General features: G+C 42.6%; 1 protein-coding gene across 1 annotated transcript in view; it reads left to right on the top strand.

Annotated features, from left to right (window-relative positions):
• SNTB1 (syntrophin beta 1) overlaps positions 1-22,888 on the top strand; it is a 230,218-nt gene that overhangs the window by 164,580 nt on the left and 42,750 nt on the right. The window contains exon 4 of the mRNA XM_067711385.1: positions 16,315-16,454. Coding sequence (XP_067567486.1) covers positions 16,315-16,454 — 140 coding nt within the window. The remainder of the gene's footprint in view (positions 1-16,314; positions 16,455-22,888) is intronic.

A 22,888-nucleotide genomic window follows, 5' to 3' on the forward strand; every position in this document is an offset into this window, starting at 1 on the left:
AGGTGATTTATGGGATTAGGAAAAAGCCCTGTCCAACTTGCCATCTCCCCAAATAATGTTCTCATTATGCCATTTTATGGCTGAAACTCCATCATGAGCAATTCATTTCTTTGGCTTAATGATTTGGTTTCTTAAGATGCGGATACCTCATACAAGACTAACCCTTTAAGCCCTAACGATCTTTATAAGAATGAGTTTATTTAAATTAAGACTTTCTTTCTCCCTCCTCCCTTATCTCATCACCTGCTTTGTTTATTATCACAGTTTGGAATCATTTGTGTGTTTCGGTGCTTTTTTGTCTGTCACCACCACAGACTCTTAAATTTCATGAGGTCAGGGACTACTTATGCCTTTGTCACTATCCAGTTACTGGGATACAACGATACCAGATGTGCTCAATAAAGATGTGATTGGATGGAAGACCTTGAAATAATGGAATCAGACATGAGACCAAAGGGTGCTGGAACATTATGGAAGGCAGGGCAATACAGTGTGAGAAGGTGGGGCTGCCTCCCAGGCCTGCTCTTCTGCTGATGTGTACCCGTCAGCATCTAGGGCTTCCTTCCTCTTGGCTCCCACTTCCGTTGGTGGGGCTGTGCTGTGGTTAAATAGCTTGAATATCACACCTGATGCCATAATAAAAATTTACTGACCTCACAGTTTTCTTAATTACCCACCCTGTAAATCAAAACTCTCTGGAACTGATTTTTTAAAGTCTGAGACGATAGAAAATCAAAGCAAGAGTATCTGTTTTATTGGGTTTTTTTCTCTCTGAGTCCCAAAAGCTGTTTTTCCCCCCTTTTTCTTTTTAACAGCTGTATAAACATTTGCAAAAACAAAAAACCATGAGAACAGGGTGTGGGTGAAGGATCATTTGCAAAGGAATCCGCTGTTTGCAGAAATATTTACAGAAAGGTAGCAACCTCCACGCACCTGTTATTCCAGGTGTGCACATCGAATTCACTGACCATGTTAGCACTTGCCTTGAATGGCGTTCAATGCACAGGGAATTGGGGAACTAAGAATAACAACGCTTCCGGAATAGGAGAAAGTAGACTTGACTCAATGGGACTCTGATATAAGCCTCATGATGAGTGGTAGCAGCCACCACAGTTTAAAATTGGATATTTATTGTTTGTTTGATGATTTCTGTAACATCTGTCTCCTCTTCCAGCCTATAAGCTCCATCTGGGGAGTCTGGTTCTGCTTCTTACAACATGCCCAGCTCCTGGCCCAGTGCTTGCATATAGCATGGGCTCAAAAATATTTGTCCCGTGAATGAATACTTATTACCTCATTCAGTTAGGATGGCCAGTACTGGTGGTGTGAATGGATTTTTAAAAATTGTTCAGCTTCTTAGTTTGACATAGGACTGTTCATTTATCATTTTTGTCTGAGTAGCTTTCTAGCAAAGCTTTCAGACTTTATTCACACTTTAAAAAAAAATTTATGCTGACAGATGACTCAGCTTTTCTCACGAATGGTGTTAACTGTGGATCATTAGTGACTGTTATAATAGAAGCAGTTGGAAGAGATTGTCCCCGAAGATTCTCGTAATGAGAAAGTAGTAAAATTAAACTCAAGTAGTCTATGTTCTTCTTTTTACATGTTTCATCATCATCATCTTCAACTGAACGATCTCATGTTCAATTTAATTTAATGAGAATGGCTCTTTGCATCCAGAGACCAAACGCTTGCATATTACGGAAATCACTTCCTTTAACCTAACTCACACCCCTTTGCACACAATGAAGATGAAAGAGTTTTTACAAGGGTGGGAGAGAAAAGGGTGCAGACTGGACTGTGTAGGACACTCAGGGGGATGAGGCTGGAAAGGACCCCAAAATTTGTTGGAGGCGAGGTATGAGGCAAGGGAAGAGACCAGAATGAGTGCCTTTACAGACTCATAAAACAGGGCCATGGTTGCTACCAGCTGCAGTCCTTCTATAACCCATTGCGTTGTCATGGTTAATATGTTTTCAATCCCAAACCTTACACTCCCCACACTGTGAGTTTAAAGCCAGAGTTATTCTTAGACATTCCTTCCTGACAGTGAGCGAGGAGGTCCTGGAGTTATGCGTCTCTGGCAAATCTTATCTAGAATAGCATGTAAGCCTTTGATCCTCAGTTCTTAAGATGGATGGGAGAAAAAAGTGACTCTAATGAAAAAGGTCACCAATTCTCTAGGGGTCAAAGATGAAGTGGACTAAATCTAACGGCGTTTGGTAAATGAAAAGCACATAAGAAGATGCTATAGGAAGATGTAAATTTGGGAAACGAAAGAGGAAAAGACAAGACGTGTGTTCTTGTGGGGTTGGGGATGGCTAATTTTCAGAACTTACTGATGATCCAAGGGCCAGGGAAAATCCAGGAGACAAGTGTCTGAGAATCCATGATGCTGAGTGTCGGATGCGTTACAGTGTATGTTTTGTGTGTTAACCACTTCTGCAGATGCTTTCTTTAGAGAAGTACAGTCAGTGTGTGCTGCATCCCAGTCTGTGTGTTCTGCATCAGTGGATATGGAGGGCTGACTGTATTGCCACTTTATATAAGAGACTTGATACAAGGATCCTTTTATATAAGGATCTTGGTATCCACGGGGTTAAGGAACCAATCCCCAGCAGACACCTAGGGATGACTGTATAACACCTCAAAGACAATTCATTCCAGAGAATCAAAAGTGTTGTCATGTTCAGTTGAGACCTATGATTAGCACAGGGGTAGCCAGGATCAGACTTGTTAAGGATGTGCTGATATGACAGTGGGCATCACTTCATGTGATGAGCCCTGTAAGGCCAACGAGAACTGTGGGGATTCCAGGAAGCATCATTATTAACTGTGCACTTTTACAACACACACTCCTATTGACACTCTGTATAATACTTCTAATACTTCCTACTTTTCATATGTTACCTCATTTGATTCTCAGTTATCCTGTGAAGTAGATACAGTTTTTTCCTTGAATTAGGCCAGCATGAGGCACTGGTTAGAAACCAGAGGAAAAGAGCAGGGAGAAGCCAAGTTGCACTAAGGGATGACTAATAACGTGAAGGCAAAAATTTCGATTTCAAAACTCTCTGCAGAGTTAGCACATTGAACTGTCACTGGATAGCAGTTAAAACTATTCCTAAATGAAAATTTCAGCTATAGTTTGTAGCGTATTGAAACCATATTAGCCTATTTTGTCTCTTTACAACACTGGCCAAGTTAACTTTTTTATATTTGTTGCTGATTTACTCTCTTTGCTGCCTCGTCTAACTTCCATTAAGTGGCCTGAGACAGGGAGCAGAGTACCTAGCACACAATTTGTGGTAAATAAATACTTCTTGAGTGAATGAATGAGTTCTGAAAGCAGAAAAAAATGACAAGAATGACATTTCTTTTCAGAAAACAACATTCTTTTTAGATTCTTAATAGTGTACTACATTAGCAGTTTTATAAATTTGAAGTTAGATCTCAGATTTAATTAGTATGAGGGTAATTTTATATAAAACCTGTCATTAAAAGTCCTCCCGGGAGATTCAAGGTCATCCAGAAAATGTCCACCTTTGGAGAGATTGCAGCTCTGACCTGGTACTGCATTTGAAACTGTGCCTTCTTAACAGTGTCTCATTTAATTCTGCTGAGCTATTGTAGAATGTTCAAATGACCTTGGAATTTTCCTCATGATTCTTTTACTCCTGAAAGTAGCATGTTGACCACAAAGAGATTGTTCGTTGCATAAGGGAAAGCTGAAAGAGAAAACGTTATTAGAGAGAGAAAGAAAAGCACATGTCACCCTATGTTTTCACAGTTACTTTTCTATCTGGAAATGACATTTATATTGTTTCCTGTTTGATACCTACAAAGAGTGCACCCACAGACATGAAAGAGACCTCTTTTCAGAGTAGGAGGTGCCTGGATGTGTGATCCGCCAAATGCCTATGAACTTGGATATTTAGACAATCCTAATAGGGTAGAGATGGAGGACATGCCTGTGTTGGAATTGTCAGAAGGGGATGAATATGAAGGAATGTGAAAGCTGAAGCTAGGAGGTAGAGTGTCCTAACTGGACATATTGTCACTCCTAATAATTTTGGTAATTCTAATTCTCTTAATAAAAAGAAGGAGAAAACAGACTTTGGGTGGGCAGCCAGCATTTATTCCCATATTAAGTAAATACAAAAAAAATCATGAAAATGGTACATTAATGACTAGAGTTTGGAAAAACTACTGTGCAGGAATCAAATGTCCATGGATATCCCATTAGGAAGAAACGAAGAGGGAAAATCCCTGAGCAGAGCCTTTTCTAGATTAGAGGTTTCCTTGGGCCAACACACCTTTACTCAGGTCAACTCATTTCAGCAACATTTATCATACTATTGTAGACACTGATGAAATGGTTAAAAAATAAAAGGCTAAGGGACTTCCCTGGTGGTCCAGTGGCTAAGACTCCACGCTCCCAGTGCAAGGGGCCCAGGTTCGATCCCTGGTCAGGGAACTAGATCTCGCATGCCACAACTAAAAGATCCCGAGTGCCACAACTAAGACCCAGCACAGCCAAATAAATAAATATTAAAAAAATAAAATTTAAAAAAAGAAGGCTATGATCCAGTGTCAGAATGAGTAATGGGCCAGGGAATCCCAAAGCAAGCTGTGCATCAGAATCTCCAGACGAAGTTGCAAAAAATAGAGCTGTGTAGTGTCAATACCTAGATATTACGATTCAGTGGATTTGGGATTCTAGAATCTGTACTTTGAAGGAGTCCCCTGGTGATACTGAGGCAGAGACTCCAAGGGCACTGGTCTTTGGAAATCACGGGTAGAAAATGAGTGCTCTGTACAGTATGATTGTGCACATGGTAACTGACACGTTGATGTTTTCAAACAATAGTGGACACAAAAATTCCCGAGCCTTTGCTGTAAATGCAGGGTCCTGGTGCCACCCCCAGTGCTTCTGAAGAACTGGATCTTAGAAGGGGCAGACATCTGAATTTGTAACTAGCAGCCCAGCTGATTCAAAAGCAGGTGATCTGCACGACAAATGTTGAGAAACACTGATTTTTGAGAACTTGATATTTTCCAGGCACTGTGCTATAAACCATATATACACAGTATCTGACTCCATCCTTCAAATAATCATATGGGAGAGGGACTTTTATTACCCCCATTTTACAGATGTGGAAACTGAAGCATGGAGAAAACTGGGTCAAGATCATACTGTAAATAGCTGAGTTGACTTACAGACTAGAACTGTCTGACAGCAAGATTTATGATCTTAATACTAGATTGCCTCCTTGCTTTCAGGAGGTCAGAGGAAAAAAAAAAAAAAAGAATCTTCCCAGTTGAGGCAGGCTTTATGAAGGTATTTAAACAAAAGTAGGATAAGGGGACTTTGGAATTTGTTGCTTGGTCCTTGGACACATAAAGTTTGAGCTGTCTCTAAAATGAAGCCTTTTTTGCTTTTGTTTGTTTAGTTATAAAACTCTGAGAGCTCCAACTGAAAGCAAGCAAGCGTGTTGATATTTTTTTCATACAGTAAATAGTGGAATGGTGTCTGACATTGAATAGCTGTTGGACTAGGCCATGACTTTAGAAAATGCTGATGTGTTTTTGAGGCTGACACTCCCTACATTTTTTTGCCTTTGATAGTGTTTTTTAAAATTGAAATACAGTTGATGTACAATATAATCTTAATTTCAGGTTTATTACGTAATGATTTCACATTTGCATATAGTATGAAATTATCACCACGATAAATCTAGTAACCATCAGTCACTATGCACAGTTATTACAATATTATTGACTATCTTCCTTATGCTGTATGTTACATCCTCGAGACTTATTCCTTTGACGAGCTGTTGGTTTTCTCCTTTAAAGGATAAATAAAGTAAGAAAACAGATAAGGAAGCCCGCAGATACAGTGAAAACAGAACAAAGGATGCTGAGGCATAGATTATTTTTTTAATAACTTGCTCTTTTAGATTTAGTGATAATGTCAGCTGTCTTTCAAAAGATAACTTTTTAAAAACTTATAAATTTCTGCTGCCTATTAGCAGCCCTTTAGAGGGCAAATTTCCTGGGCATTAGAGAAGTGAAGGCTGTAAGTCAAAGATAACTTGTTTACCGGACAGGGACTGTAATTGAAATAGCCCTTTGGAATTAATGAAAGTATGAAATAGCTTTTCCCCAGCAGACCGAGAGGAGTCTAATTTAATTATCTGTGAGTGTCCCAGATTAGAAGCAGCCTTTCATTCACTTCTAGAAGCTGAGTATGGACAGCCCATACCTAGTGAAGGGAACAAGGAATTGGAGCCATGGGTATGTGAAGAATGCCCATGGGAGAGTACGGTGATCACAGGCCTCTGGGCTCCAATGGCAGTAACGGTTAGGTCCTATTTACGGTGTTTATCGGGGGCCTGAGACACCGAGGTATGACTTCAGTCCTTCGGCATTCAGCCAGAATCTACTGAACGCCCCCCTGTATCCTAGGCGTTATGTAGGCACCATGCATACCTAGATACAGCATGGAACCGTGAGTATTTTGTCCAACTGGTTTCCTTTTGGGGGACAGGGGGCAGGAGATTTCAAAACAAATGCCAAACTTCATATCACTTCATTCCATACGTTATTTTTCTAACTTGAACTAGTTGTCACCTGAGGTAGGCAGAGTAGTGGTCTCCCAGAGGTGTCCACAGCCTAACCCTCAGAGTCTGTGGATGTGCTGCCTTAGGTGGGAAAAGGAACTTCGCAGATGTAATTGAGTTAAAGCTCTTGAGGTGGTCAGATTTTCCTGGATTATCCAGGCGGCCCCAATTTCATCACATGGGTTCTTACAAAGGGGGGCAGGAGGGTCAGAATCAAGACAAAGGATGTGGTGACAGAAACAGAAGGAGCAATGCCATGTGGGGTCATGAGCCTAGGGATGTAGGCAGCAGCATTTGGAAGGCAAGGAAATGGATTTTCCCTTCCAGCCTCTGGAAGGAAGCAGCCCCGCCAACACCTTGATTTTAGAACTTCTGACCTCCAGAACTGTAGGATAATAAATACCACTATGTTTGCAGTAATTTCTTAGAGCAGCAATAGGAAACTAATACACAAACTTTTAAAAATAGGGAGAACTCACATAATAATACAGATTTAGGGCTTCTTTTGAAAAATCAGAGACTGGGCAATGCTGAGCCCACAGTCTTTCCTGGCAATGATAGGCTAAAGCTGAAAAGAAGCTACCTTATAACTGGGATGTGGTTAGCTTGTTTTTTTCTTGTATCTGGTCCTCTGTAGTCTCTGAATTTGTGACTGCTTGTCTAGAAGATTCTGTAGTTCATATAGCCTCCATAACATTGCTGAAAGCATGTGTTTTGAATCGACCGTTATTTTAAGCCATGAGCTGGAAGGGTCAGAAGCCACTTAACTTCCTAGTGGTTCCAATATCTAGAAAGGTTTGGTAGTTACAAATATTCAAACACTATTTCATAGTCTACTGTACTCATCTGTTATATGTCCCTAAACATATGATATGTGGATGATTTAAAACTACACAGCACGTTAAACTGGACCTCACCCTCTTAGAACTTGCAAACATTTGTACTGGGGTGAACACCACCCATGAGGAAATGTGTTAACCAAAATAACAAAAACATGCACATTAAATTTATAGTGTAATGGAATGTTCCATCACCTTTAGAAAACAAACTGTGTTTCATTTACTAGCCCCTCAATTGTTCAATGAAGAGTAAACATAAGAGACTAATTTTCGTTCTAAATAGAAATATCCCTTTAGTGGAACAACCTGTTATGGGTTATGAGACATTGACACCTTAGTCTTGAAATACTTTAATGAGATGTGAGACTGGGGGACTCAAGAGCTCTGATGAAGGGAAGGGAAGTTAGGAGCTTGGATTAGACTGATGTCTGGCCTGAGTGAAGCCCTACGTGCCAGGAGGTGGGAAAGAGGGGCAAAGGGAAGGACCCGTGGGAAACAGCCTGCTGCGCGGGTGCACAGAACAGGGTCCCGGCTCTCCAGCCTGCAGGAAGCATCATGGCTGAGTTCCCAGCCGTCTTCCCTCCTACCTTTTACCTCATTTTCCCACATCATCCCCCTTTTCTTGTAGGAGACAGCTTTGTGATACGAAAGTATCACAGCTTTGAAGACAGGAACTAATGTAACCTTGGCTGTACGTGGCTTCTCTGAACCACAGTTTCTTCTATAAAATGGGGATAATAATAAATGCCTCATCGTGTTGGAAGGATTGAAAGAAGTGAAACATATCACAGTGCTTGTCTTATTTCCTAGAGCTGCCATAACAAACTGCCGCAAACTGGGTGGGTTAAACAACAGAAATGTATTGCCTCACAGTTCCGGAAGCTAGAAACCCAAGATTCAGGCGCTGGCAGGGTTGGTTCCCTCTGAGGGCCGTGAGGGAGAATCTGTTCCTTGTTCCTCTCCTAGCTTCTGCTGGGTTGCTGGCAACCTTAGGCATTTTGTGACCTCTAGAAGCATCACCCTGATCTCTGCCTGCGTGTTCATGTGATGTGCTCCTTGTGTGTGTGTCTGTGTCCAGATGTCCCCTGGTATAAGCAGACCAATCAGATTAGGGGCCCCTGTGTTCTGGTATAAGCTCATCTTAATTAATTACATCTGCAATGACCATATTTCGAAAAATGGTCACATATTGTAGTATTGGAGTTAAGACTTCAACATATGAACTTGGGGGAGGGGGCAACACAGTACAACCCATAACGGTGCTCATCATAGAGTAGGCTCTTAATACGTGTTTACTCTCTCAGCCGTATCCTCCCTTGATAAAGAGAATTCTTCCTTGTCATATAGATTTTTAAATTGTCAGATTTAAATGACTCAAAATCTAATAAGCCTCACACATGTCAGAATGGCTGTCATCAGAAAGCAACAGATAACAAGTGTTCACGAGGGTGTGGAGAAAAGGAAACCCTCTTGCACTGTTGGTGCGAATGTAAATTGGTGCAGCCACTGTGGAAAACAGTATGGAGGTTCCTCAAAAAACTGAAAATAGGGCTTCCCTGGTGGCGCAGTGGTTGAGAGTCCGCCTGCCGATGCAGGGGACACGGGTTCGTGCCCCGGTCCGGGAAGATCCCACATGCCGCGGGGCGGCTGGGCCCGTGAGCCATGGCCTCTGAGCCTGTGCGTCCGGAGCCTGTGCTCCGCAACGGGAGAGGCCACAACAGTGAGAGGCCTGCGTACTGCAAAAACAAACAAACAAGCAAAAAACCTGGCTGTGCACTTACCTCCGTGGATATGTGTGATCTGCCCTAAGGTTGGCTTCATTATGAAATACCGGGGACCAAGGCATTACTTTTAATAGAGCCACCAAGGCCTCTGGGAGAGTCCGTTAGCATCTGACCTTCTGCATACTCAGTAAATAAGATAACTTTCAAAAAAATCTACTCTGGGTCTGCAAGTGTTCAAAGGGAAAAAAAGACAAAACTGGAAAACTGAAAATATAGTGGGTTCAGACCATTTTCTTATGATTAATTTCTTGTCTTAACCTTGCGCCCCCAATTCAGAACGTGACCTGGTTTGGAAATAGGGTCTTTGCAGATGTAATTAGTTGAGTTCATATTGGAATACAGTAGGCTCTAAATTCAATGACGGGTGTGCTTATAAGAAAGCCACAAGAAGACACACAGAAAGCAGTCCATGGGACAACGGAAGCAGAGATTGGACACATGCAGTAAGAAGCCACAAAACACCAAGGAGTACTGGTAGCTACCACATGATAGGAAGAGGCAAGGAAGGATTCTTCCCTGGAGTCTCCAGAGGGAACATCGTCCTGTCGACACCTGAGGTGACTGATTTATCTATCACCCAGGCGCCAGAGTCTCACCTCACTAACTTGTATGTTGACTGTGGTGAGCATTCCAACCATAAGCCCAGAATCTGGGGCATTACTATATATGGCTTATAGGATTCCAGACCCAGTGTCACAGTTTGGCAGAAGAGAGCAAGCTTGAACCTGAGGACTGCTGCTGTTGGTTGTTGGGAGTGTTGGCGTATAAAAATGATGTCCTCTTTAATTGCCCCACAGTCGGACTATATTTTTCATGCCATAGTTTTCACTCTGCTTTCTCCAGCATTTTTCATCACTGTCTTGACATCCAGCAGACAAAAGGGATCACTCAGTCTGCTGCTCACTCTAAGCCACCCTTGAATTCACCGTGTAATCCAGGTGCCAAACAATCTGGGAATTGTGTGAGAGGCGAGAAATTAGTCCTGTGAAGCTGAGGCTCCCCCAGAACCCCGTCCTGAGCCTTCTTTTTCTAGCCTTCTTCCCCTTTCTCCTTTGCTTTCTCTTTCTTTCCATTCTCTGCGTCAGGCTGTGGATGACCCACCTGGCTCCTGAATGCTGGGTCTCGGCGTGGTTCAGGACCACTTGGAAGAGAGTTGCAGGTTGCGTGGGACTTGCTTAGCGCTTCCCTGTGCTCCCTTTGGTAAATTGGAGATGATCTTTATCTGCCTCTCGGAGAGTTGGTGCAGGGATTATCTAATGTTTGTAACGCATTTGGAAGTCGATAACTGCTAATTATTTTACCCGGCTGTCTTGTCCTTTGTTCTAAATACTTTGCAACCTGAGGTGAAAAGACATAAATTAAAAAGTGGTCGAGATAACCATGGTCTCCAAAACAAAGGCTGTGATTGACCTTCTTTTATGAACTGCTTTCACTCTACTGTTAGTCACTCCGCTTATGCTACACCTTCCTTCCTGAGCAGGATGGATGGAAGAAGAGTGCACTCGAGGTACGCAATGGAGAGAGTTAAGCTGCCAGTACCTGCCGTATAGGAAGAGCTTTATATGCATTGTCTCATTCAACCCTCATATAATATGCATAGGAGGTCATTATTAGCATCTTACACATCAGTGAACAAGTGCTTATGGCAGTTCTGCTAAGAACTGGTAAAGCCAGATTTTGAAGATGTTGTTTGGCTCCAAACACTTCTTCCTCACCTTGTGCTCAAGTAGAAGGAGAAAATAAGTATGTTATTTGTAACGAGGTGGATGGACCTAGAGTCTGTCATACAGAGTGAAGTAAGTCAGAAAGAGAAAAACAAATACCGTATGCTAACACATATATATGGAATCTAAAAAAAAGGGTACTGATGAACCTAGGGGCAGGACAGGCATAAAGACACAGATGTAGAGAATGGACTTGAGGACACGGGGAGGGGGAAGGGTAAGCTGGGACGAAGTGAGAGAGTGGCATGGACGTATATACACTACCAAATGTAAAATAGATAGCTAGTGGGAAGCAGTCGCATAGCACAGGGAGATCAGCTTGGTGCTTTGTGATGACCTAGAGGGGTGGGATAGGGAGGGTGGGAGGGAGACCTCCGCAAGAGGGAGGGGATATAGGGATATATGTATACGTATAGCTGATCACTTGGTTATACAGCAGAAACTAACACACCATTGTAAAGCAATTATACTCCAATAAAGATGTTAAAAAAAAGAAAATAAGTATGTTGGGAAGAGTGAGTTGGTATGAGGAGAGAAAAAGAGACCCACACATTGTTTTTTGCCCTGTGAGCAAAGTCCACTGAACACAGAAGAGGTATAAAGCAAGAGTCTAGAAACTAAAGCAGTCCCAGCCTATATAGCAGGGAATTTTAAACTAAAAAAAAAAAAAAATCTGATTTTTGAATTGGAGAGGCTGTTAGCAATAATTTAGTCTTACCCTATCCTTTGACAGATGAGGACGTTAGAGCTCCAAAGGCAAATAATTCTTGCCCAAGGTCACTCAGATCTTTAATTTGATATTCTTAGTAGAAAGAGCTAATGTTTTTTAATTCCATAGACCTCTTTACTTATTGTTTGTTAATTTTTATCTATTTAATTTATTTATTTATTGAGTTATAGCTGACATATAGCACTGTATAAGTTTAAGGTATGCGGCATAATGATTTGACTTACCATATATCATGGACTGATTATCACAATAAGTTTAGTGAACATCCACCATCTCGTAAAGATACAAAATAAAAGAAAAAAAATATATATTTTCCTTGTGATGAGAAAATTTGCTCTCAACAACTTTCATATATAGCACACAGCAGTGTTAATTGTATTAATCATATTGTACATCATTAGTACTTATTTATTTTGTAACTGCAAGTTTGTACCTTTTGACCATCTTCCTCCAATTCCCCCTCCCCCATCCCCACCTCTGAACCGCAGATCTGATCTCTTTTTCTATGAGTTTGTTTGTTTGAAGTATAATTGACCTACAACACTATATTAGTTCCAGGTGCACAACATAGCGATTCGATATTTCTACACATTGCAAAATGATCACCATGAGAAAACCTAACGTGTTTAAGACTTGCCTGTTTACTGTACTCAAGACATTTCTAAGTTCTTTATGTGTATTTATTCATTTAACCTTTACAGCTCTAAGAGGCAACAGCATCATTCTTTTCTTTGCAAGTACCTACAGAAAGGGCACGGAAAAGTTTTGGGGTTTTTTTTTGTATTTTTCATTATCTTATAACTTTAATTTTTTTTAACATCTTTATTGGCGTATAATTGCTTTACAATGGTATGTTAGTTTCTGCTTTGGTAAAACCATCTCTTTGAAAGTAATCTGCAGATTCCAGGTATTTTAGAGGAAACGAGTTCAGCAGTTTTCAAACTGTGTTTCAGTGTGTGTTAGGAACCCCGCTCAGAGATGTGAGTTGTTGGAGGATAAAGCCATAAAGTCTGGGACCCCAACCCGGCTGCAACCCTATACAAACTCTCTTTCAGTTGTTTCACATTTTGTTTTATGACTAGATGACTGTTGAGACCTGCCTCAAATTGAGGATTCAATGACTACTTCCCTCAATTCTTTTTTAAATTGAGATAAAATTGACATAGAACATTGTGTAAGTTTAAGGTATACAACGTGTTGATTTCATACATTTATATCTACTTCCCTCAGTTTTCAACCTTGACTTCTTACCACTCTCTCTTAGATTCTGCTTGTCTTTTCATAAACCTTTTCTCTCATGCTCTGCAGAGGTGACTGTGCAATATCCCCCTATGGGATTTAGCTCACTTCAGTTGCGCATCAGAATAATTTCAAAATTGAATGTCTGTTTCCCTGCTTTTTCGCTTCACCTTCTTCATTAGAAACATGATCAGTTCTTGAGTCTCTGACCGATGCAGCATCTGATGGCGGGAAGCTGGAGTGGAGATGAAAGTTGTCACATCCGTTTCAGGAGTCACGTTTCAGTAAAATGCAGACACATCCCCAGAACTGTTGCATAGACACTGGAGAATCTTTGGGTGCCAGGAAATTTGGACTTGTAACAGAAGTTGTCACCAAACTACAACCTAAATATTCAAGCCTGAAGAAGAGTGTCCTTGAAAGGCTTTACAATGTGGAGCTCACGTGGCCCAAAGCATAGTTTTAAAAACCTGTTCTTCAACATGAATATTTTCTCCTTGGAAAGTCGGTGGTCCTCATGAGCAGACTTCTACCTTTGAGCATCCACGTAGTATCAAAACGAACATTCTGTACACAAGGATGGTGGGGATTGCCCACTCTGAGTCTTCTTGCAGCAGAATTAACTTATCAACACAGAAGTCTTAGTAAACCACAAAATGTTTTAGGGCTTTGGGATTATTCATACCTATATATGCCACTTAACATGTGGGTGAGTTTATGATTCCACCATTAGAAAGGTCTGCACTTTACTGATGGTATTTACTGTTGACATTTATTTTACAAACTTAATATTGTTTTTGAAGAATGATGCTTAGTTGTGTTCACATTTAAGTGACTGGTTCCAGTCAAAGTTAATGGATCAGATGTGACGAGGTAAGTAAGACAGGCGCTTTGGGAGGATTGTTTGTAGCTTCTCCAGTCCTATTTAATGAGCTGGAAAAGTAATTTACTAGGTTTAATGTAGAGGCTGGAAAAAATTTATTCTAAACCCCCCAAACACTTTATGCCTTGAGACCATAGCTTATTCACCTTGTAGGGTCTGGTACATTGCCTTCTCTAACAATTCATTTTGATCTCTTGAAGATACTGTTGGAAAAAGCAATAAGCTAAGGCTCAATTTTTTTGTATGCATAAAATGCATAAAGGGGGAAATAAGCCAGGCAGTCATTCACATTCTAGTATAAATAGCTCTACAGGGGATTTCTTCATTCTAAAAAGTAAATGTTTATTTGGAATTGTTGGAAGGTGGGCATTCAAAAGTAAAGGTGATCATTGTGTAATGAATTCTTCCTGGGAGGAGAATGAGTTGAAATTGTCAGCACCAAAGATAATCGTGTCTTGCCTTATAGTTTTTCCCAGGGAAAGCAGGTAGTTATATTGTTGCTGTTTCCAAAGAATACCTTTTTTTGATAAGTTTAAAAATTGGTGCCTGCCACAATTTTCCCACCCTGAGTTTCACCATCTGCCAGGTACCAGGCTCAGCACATAACATGCACTGTCTCATTTAATCTCCTCTCCAGCATTATGAGGTCCATGCTACTAAACAGGCTCTAAATGATGTTTAATCTGCATTTTAGACATTTTAACTCAATCTTCACAACAACCCTCTGATATAGGTACTATTATTTCCCCATTTTACAGATATAAAAACTGAGATACAAAGAGAGTAATTGACTTGCCCAAGATCCCACGGTCTTGTGGGGATGTTGTAGCAAATTGTGGAGCTATGATTTATGTTCAGGCATTCTAGCTCCAGAATATACTGTTGTATATGTTATCAGTGAGGAAACAGAAGGACAGAGAATAACAACTTGCTCCAAGTTACACAGGTCAGGCAGCCTATAAGCTACATAAACCTACAAAAGCTCAACCCTCATATCATCCTGCACACCTTCTCTCTGATCAGTCAGTTGTAAAGCCACACACACTTGCTTCCACCTCAATACAGATCTCACTGTGGTGCTTAGAAAAGATAATGATAAGCATAGAAAGGGAAGAAATTGCTTTATCATTTATTTAGCTTACTGTTTATTTATTTAGTTTACTGTTTCTTTTATTTCTGAATAAATTGGAGATGGTGGTTCATTATGAGAGAGTTGAATCATCACTGGATTAACTGCCAGTATCAAAGACAATCTTAATCTCGTCTACAGCAGTGTTTGTTATCTTTCATGATGATAAGAATCACCTGAAGATCTGGTAAAATGCAGATTCTGATTCAACAGGTCTGGGATGGACCTGAGATTCTGCATTTCTAGCAAGCTTCCAGGTGATGCTGATGCTACTGGAACATGATCTGTGCTTGGAGTACCAAGGCTAGAGCACTGAGCTTTTCCAAACTGATCAGAAAGATTTATGCCAGGGCCCAGAGTTCAAGTGGGAAGGAGGGCATTTTCATGGGTGGAAGAACACTTAGGGAGTCTGGTCAAATCAACACTGGGCAGAGGAGGGATGGCTCATGAGATAAGGTCTGAGCTACACAGACTCTCAGGGTTGAAAGGAACTTTAAAGGTCATCTGGTCCAAACATCCAGCTGATGTTTGAATCCTCTTGTATCCCTGCCAGGTCATCTCAGCCCTTGAGTTACAGAAGTATTCTCCATGAAAGGAAATAAACATTCAGTTGAACAAAAGCATTTTAAGATGGTGCCTGAATCACAGAAACAATCTAAGAGTGAAAGACTGGGGGAAGAGCTGTGACGTCTCATGCCTGTGGAGACAGACATTTGCCTCCATGGTATATTTTTGGAGCCTTTGGATATTTATTCAGAAGCCTTCAGACCTTACCATTTCATAATAAAAACAATGCACTCTACCAGAGGACCAGCTGGGAGTGCTTATTCCCCTACACATTTGCGTCCCACTATGAAATAGAGATTTCAGTGCTGACTGGCAGGTGAGAAAGTGACAGATGTTTGGCTGCTGGGCTACTTCTTGGCTGCACTGACTGTATATACCAGGGCCCTTGAGAAAACATATTTTCAAGGATCAAGAATCATGCAACCGGGGCTCCCCTGGTGGCACAGTGGTTGGGAGTCCGCCTGCCGATGCAGGAGACATGGGTTCGTGTCTCGGTCCGGGAAGATCCCACATGCCGCGGAGCGGCTGGGCCTGTGAGCCATGGCCGCTCAGCCTGCGCGTCCGGAGCCTGTGCTCCGCAGCGGGAGAGGCCGCAACAGAGGCCCGCGAACCACCAAAAAAAAAAAAAAAAAAAAATCATGCAACCATGAATAGTTTCTTCTCATTTTGATTTTTACAGCCTGAACCAAAAGGCACTTGTATTGTTGAGTCTTCTGACTGGGGGGATGCCAACTTCTTTTCAGGTACTCTTTTCTCAGGCTGTTGCTTGATGGGTCTCTGCTTTCTGTTTCAGGTGCCCGGGGACAGCGAGAAACAGTGGAAGCCAGCCCTGGTTGTGCTGACTGAGAAGGACCTTCTCATTTATGACAACATGCCACGGAGGAAGGAAGCCTGGTTCAGCCCAGTTCACACGTACCCTCTTCTTGCCACCAGGTAGGTTTTGTGTCCGGGTATGATGTGTGGCCTGTTTGAAACTATTTTAATCAATTACAGTTATTTCAGCATATTATGATATTACTGCTTCCTCTTGCAGTAAGAGCTGAGAGTTCCTCCAGAATATAGCCACACGTTTTTAGCCGTTTATTGATAGATTATTATTTATGACCAAACACAGGGCAACACAAAGCCAGAGAACAAACTGCTTCTCCATCAGGAAGGAACAGTGCCATCTGTGATACGGTCCCAGCCTAGTCACCTTCCTGGGTCTCCATCCCATTCCCTCTGAGATGAACTATACCAGTGTGTTTACAGTCTTGACGTTCAGGTAGAATTAAGAAAGGGACTTCACTTGGTGGCACAAAAAATGTCACGTGGGAATATCCCATTGTGCTTTTTAAAGCTCACTCAGCGGGAGACCCCATAACAAGTTCTTCTGCAGTTGTGTGATGCTGCCCGTGGAAGTGGGGCTGCCAGGGTCTGTTTCTTAGCACCTTCAATGCATACTTACTGTTCATGTGACATTATCCTAATACATCATATGCTTACCCCCTTCTTTAAGGCCCTATATCCTGAGCATGAAAGCACATCAGACCAGAGTCTTGCCTTCACGCCTGGCTTCTGCTGCGAGCTCTTTCTGTATGTGCCTTATGACAATGGGTGCAGTTTTCATTACTCCTGTTACCTCTGTTTCTCTACCTAGAAGCTATGTGTGTTAACATAATGTTTGTGGCCCCCGCTGGCATAGTGCCTGGTAATTTGGGGCCCTTAAATGTCTGTTGAATGAATTATTGAACAATGTGGGGCAAACTCTGGAAGGAGTTTGGTCCAGTGGATGCAGCAGAGTGGACTGAGGTTTGGGGGCATCTGTTCTGAGCAAGAGGTACAATCAAGATGGGTTCTCCGTTCTGAAGGGATTGAGATGCCTGACAGGTTATAGTCAAGGCTCAGGTGCAGGGAAGACGATGAGACTCAGTAGCAGAGCAAAAGTACCACAAACTCAAAATGGCAATAGTGAATAGAGCTGAAACTCCCTAAAATCCCTCTTACTTCCACTCATGGTTGGTTATGGAGAACAGCAGAAGTAACCTGAAAATGCCAATTATTGGCCCCAGAGGTGAACAGAGGAAGCCTTCCGGGGCTAGGAACCAGGCCTAGATCACTTAGATATTAATCAAATAAATAAAATGAAATAAAACAGTAATTTAATTTGAGTCTCCTAAGCCTCAGAAATTTCGGCAGGCTAGCTATTCAAGTACTACTGATGTTTACAATAAAACCTCAATGATCAGAATCCAAGCATCCTGAAATGTTCCTGCGAAGATTCAGGCTATGTCTTGGGGTTCATTAAAATTCAGCACAATCCCCATCACTTTCTTTTTCTTTTTTTTTTTTGCGGTACGCGGGCCTCTCACTGCCGTGGCCTCTCCCGTTGCGGAGCACAGGCTCCGGATGCGCAGGCTCAGCGGCCATGGCTCATGGTCCTCCGCAGCATGTGGGATCTTCCCAGACTGGGGCACCTGTGGCTCAGGGCACTCATTGAAGAAAATCATAGATATGAACCCATAAAAAAGCAAAGCCCCCAGAAGGAGAGATGGGTGCACAGACACAGTGAAGGGTATCTGAGTAGGTTTGGGTGGGGCGCCTGTCATAGGCTCATGAGCCATAGGGATGTCAGGTCTGGATTATGAGCAAAACACATGAATAGCCTAAAACCATAAGCCTGCGTCCAGTATGGAAATAGGAAATGGAAACCCCATTCAGTGCAAACTGCTCACTTAGAACAGAAGATGCAACGTTTTAAAAAATCAATGTCTGCCACCTAAATATAAAGGAGATGTAGTGGGGATACTTGACCTCTCATCTCGCTACCCCTCTCCCAAATTACTGACCTCTGCACTGCAAAAAACTTCACTATGATGTGCGTATATTAGCCATAGGAGCCATGATAAAATTAGGCCCATAATCATGACCCTGATCTTAAGCTGGAAGCCTGTGAGGCAGAGGTAAGATGTTAAGGCAGCACTGGCAGTCCATTCTTACTTCAGCCCCTTGAGCTAGTAGGTAAGGAGCTGTCTGTCCTTGAGCAGCAGGCTGGAGATGCAGGAGCTGAACTTCCCATCCTAGTTTTGCTCCCGCGAAAACAGTCTTACCCCGCCTGATCACTTCACCTCCCTCTTCTGAGTCCTCATCTGTTAATGCACTAGGCAGAATGCTGCCCTCTGCCAAACCCAGGGAGAGATGCGCTTTGGGGAAATGGGTTTTTCACTGACCTTTTGGCTTGTTCATCAGCTACCGTGGTTTGCACACATTGGTCATGGTCAGCTCCCCTCCTCGACCCTGTGGATGTGTCTAGAAAAAGACTTTTGGCAAAGAGCGAGGAAAACGACCCCTCTCTTCCCCTGTGTAATCGCGCGAGGGAGATGTAGCCCCTTTGTAGCTCCAGGCTGTGAAGCAGCGTTCATCTCAGCTGAGGACTGAAACTCTTGTGTCCTTGCAGGTAAAGCTGGTTCTCTGAGGTGGGAGGCTGGGCTGAGGATGGTTTAGAGAAACCACCGTTAGAAGCGGTAGAAGTCCAAGGAAACTCTGGATCATTGCATTATAGAAGCTACCCCAGTACTTCCAGTGGCTTCTTCCCCGACCGCATGTTGAAGTTCATCAGGTGACTCTTTCATTTACTTTCCATGTGTTCCAGGCAGTCACATGTGGCACTGTGCCCTTGATATATGAGCATTTGGGCACATAGCCTGTCTAGTAGCGTTATTTGTCTTCGAAGGCATTTCTCTAAGGAAGGGGAGTCATGTCTTTTTAATATTTCTTTTGAAAACCTTTTATTGAGGTAAAGTTTATAAACAGTACTGTACATGAATCTTAAATGTATGGTTCAATTAATTTTTATTTGTGGATACAGAGCCACATCTTCTAAAGTTTTATTATAGGTTAGGGTGTCTACTAATTAATCATCCTGGGTAACGTTATCACAAAGGCCATGGTAGTACCATTTGCAAATAGCTAGACCCAGCTGGTAATAAGCCAGCGGCTGACCTTTGTGGAGGGAGCATAGATCAACGCCAAGGGCTTTACATGGATTCTATCTGAGTTTGCAAACTTATCCAATTTAAGAATCACCTGGCTGTTTATTAAGGATTCTGGTCCCAAGGCCCTGCCCTGGAGATTCTGGCTGAGCAGGCCAGGGTTACGAGTCAGGAGTCTGTTTTGTTGTTGTTGTTTAAGAAAGCAGCTCCTTTTTTAAAAAAGTTATTTATTTTATTTTTGGCAGCGTTGGGTCTTCATTGTTGCTTGCAGGCTTTCTCTAGTTGCGGCGAGCAGGGGCTACTCTTCATTGCAGTGCACGGGCTTCTCATTGCAGTGGCTTCTCTTGTTGTGGAGCACGGGCTTCAGCAGTTGTGGCTCTCGGGCCCTAGAGCATAGGCTCAGTAGTTGTGGCACACGGGCTTAGTTGCTCCACGGCATGTGGGACCTTCCTGGACCAGGGCTCGAACCCATGTCTCCTGCGTTGGCAGGCGGATTCTTAACCACTGCGCCACCAGGGAAGCCCAGGAGTCTGTGTTTTTAACAAGCATCAAGCACATGTAGTCCTCAGGGATACCACATTTAACCCTCACAACCCTACAAGGTTTAAGGTTTATTCCGATTTCACAAAGAAGTAAGCTGAGGAACTAAGAGGTTAAGTAACTACCCACAGTCATACAGCTGGTGAGAATCAGACCTGAGATTCTGCTTCTGAACCCACCTTCTTAACCACCATTCTCTGCAGCGTCCCAGGAGCATGTTTCTTATTCCCTGAAGTTTTGGTGGCTCTTTGAATCTGCTCAAAGCTTTCCTTAGCTCTCCTAACAACTTAATCATGAATAGATGGCCACTCAGATCCCCCAACAGAGTGAGGACGGAGCTGGGGATGCTCTCAGAGACCTGGAGTTTCTACCCAGGACTTAGACCAAGGGTTCTCAAAGTAGGGTCCCAGACCGCAAATTCTCCATCCCACTTCAGACCAATTAAATCAGAAACTTCTGAAGTGGAGCCCAGCCCATCTGTGAGTAAACAAGCCCTCCAGGTGTTTCTGATGCAGGCTAATAAGAACCACTGGTTTAGAAGATTCCTGGAAGGCTCTGCTGCCTTCCAGGGTTCATGGTAGGAAGGAAATGCCGTAGCAAGGACTGGGTTCTTTCTCCTCTGTGGTTCTTCGGAAGCACTGTTTTGCCTCAAGCTGTGATGACCAATGATGAATTAGTTCAAAGGGTGTCCTGGATCCAGGTGCTCACAGCTCCTAGAATGTACAGTATGGCTGCCCTGCTTTTTCATCTTATAGGCATTTTCCATGGGTCCTTTGCCCTCTACCTCAGCTTCCTTTGAATGACTCTGCAGTGCCCCACTGCATGGATCCTCCAGTGCACAGGATGTCACTGCACAGTGATGACTTAAGTACAGCCTTATTTAGCATGATGCCTGGCACATAGCAGGACGGGGCAGCTGTCAGTCCTCTTCTCTTTGCTTAGCGGTGCTGGGAAGCATTGTTCAGAATGTTAGAGACAGTCTTTTCTCTTGCATGAGAGAAACTGGCTGGGAGTGTCACCAGTAGGAAACAGGTTTCTTCTATGGTTGAATTATCCCTCAGACAGTAAAACATGGCTCCAAATCCCAGCTACTTACCAGCTTTGGAAACTTGGGCAAATCATACCATCTCTTTTTGCCTCATGTCCCATATTTGTAATATGTGGATGATATTTGTACCTGCCTGACAAGGTTGTTATAAGGATTACATTAGGGGCTTCCCTGGGGGCGCCGTGGTTAAGAATCTGCCTGCCCATGCAGGGAACACAGGTTCGAGCCCTAGTCTGGGAAGAGCCCACATGCCGTGGAGCAACTAAGCCCATGCGCCACAACCACTGAGCCTGCGCTCTAGAGCCCGTGAGCCAGCGTGCCACAACTGAAGCCCACGTGCCTAGAGCCTGTGCTCCGCAACAAGAGAAGCCACCGCAATGAGAAGCCCGCACACCACAACGAAGAGTAGCCCCACTCGCTGCAACTAGGGAAAGCCTGCATGCAGCAATGAAAACCCAATGCAGCCAAAAATAAATTAATAAAAAAAAGAGGATCACATTAGACAGTGTAACGTGCATATGATATGATGGTAAATGCTAAATAAATTTAGTTATTTTTACTCTTATCTCCTTAAAAAATAAAAGAACAACAACTTAATTTAATGGCAGAGAGGAAAGATCACAGTATTGGATTTGACAGACTTGGGTTCACACTCCAGTTTTGCCCAGTTAAGCCCAAGTTTACAGGCTGCGTGATCTTGAGCAAATCACTTCTCCTCTCTGATCCTCATTTTCCTTGTCTGAAAACATTTTCCTTGTCTGAAAAATGTCTACTGCAGAGTGATTATGAAAGTTAAAATATGATGACTGTATTAGCTTGTGCTGCCACAACAAAATACCATAGACTGGGTGGCTTAAGCAACAGATAATTATTTTCTTACAATTCTGGTGGCTGGAAGTCTAAGATCAGGGTCCAAGCATGGTTGGTTTCTGGTGAGAGCTCTCTTCTTGACTTTGTAGATGGCTGCCACCTTGCTACAGGCTCACATGACTTCTTTGCATGCATGAGGAGAGAGAGAGAAAACTTGAGCTCTCCAGGGCCTCTTCTTACAAGGACACTAATCCCATCAGAGCATGGCCCCATCATTAAGATCTCATTTAACCTTAATGACCTTGGTTCTATCTCTAAATATAGTCACATTGAGGATTAGGGCTTCATCGTATGAATTGATAGGGTAGGGGTGGAGCAGAATTCAATCCATTGCACTGACTTAACTACAGCCTTATTTAGCATGATGCCTGGCACATAGCAGGACTGGGCAGCTGTCAGTCCTCTTCCCTTCATCTTAGCAGTTCTGGAAAGCATTGTTCAGGAGGTCAGAGATAGTCTTTTCTTTTGCACAGAAAGAACTGGCTGGGACTGTAGCCAGTAGGAAACAGTTTTCTTCTAAAATCAAGTTATCCCTCAGCTCAGACAGTTCATAGTTGATTTGCTGATTTGTTTTGAGGTTTTTTGGGGGGGCCCAGGCACATCTAATTTATATTTTTCTGGGAGATGAAAATTTGATTGTATTTCAAGGCAGAGGCCCTAGAAACGCTCACAATGTTCTTGGTGTCAGCCTCCATGCAGAGAAGTCACAGGCGTCACTTTTTCCACTGACAAAATCCCATGGTGCCTCTGTACATTGATGGCGCAGTTCATAGCAGTGTGCTCAGGAAGTTTGCAAACATGTTGTAATTTTAGTTGTTCTCATCCTTCAGCTTTTTATGCATCCCTGGGAAAACATTTTTTGCTTAGCTAAAAGCTTATTTGATGTTGCTGAACATTAAAAAAAAGAAAGGTATTCTTGCCCATAAGGAGTAAGTGTG

The sequence above is a fragment of the Pseudorca crassidens genome, chromosome 17, assembly GCF_039906515.1.
Source record: "Pseudorca crassidens isolate mPseCra1 chromosome 17, mPseCra1.hap1, whole genome shotgun sequence".
Lineage (NCBI taxonomy): Eukaryota > Metazoa > Chordata > Mammalia > Artiodactyla > Delphinidae > Pseudorca > Pseudorca crassidens.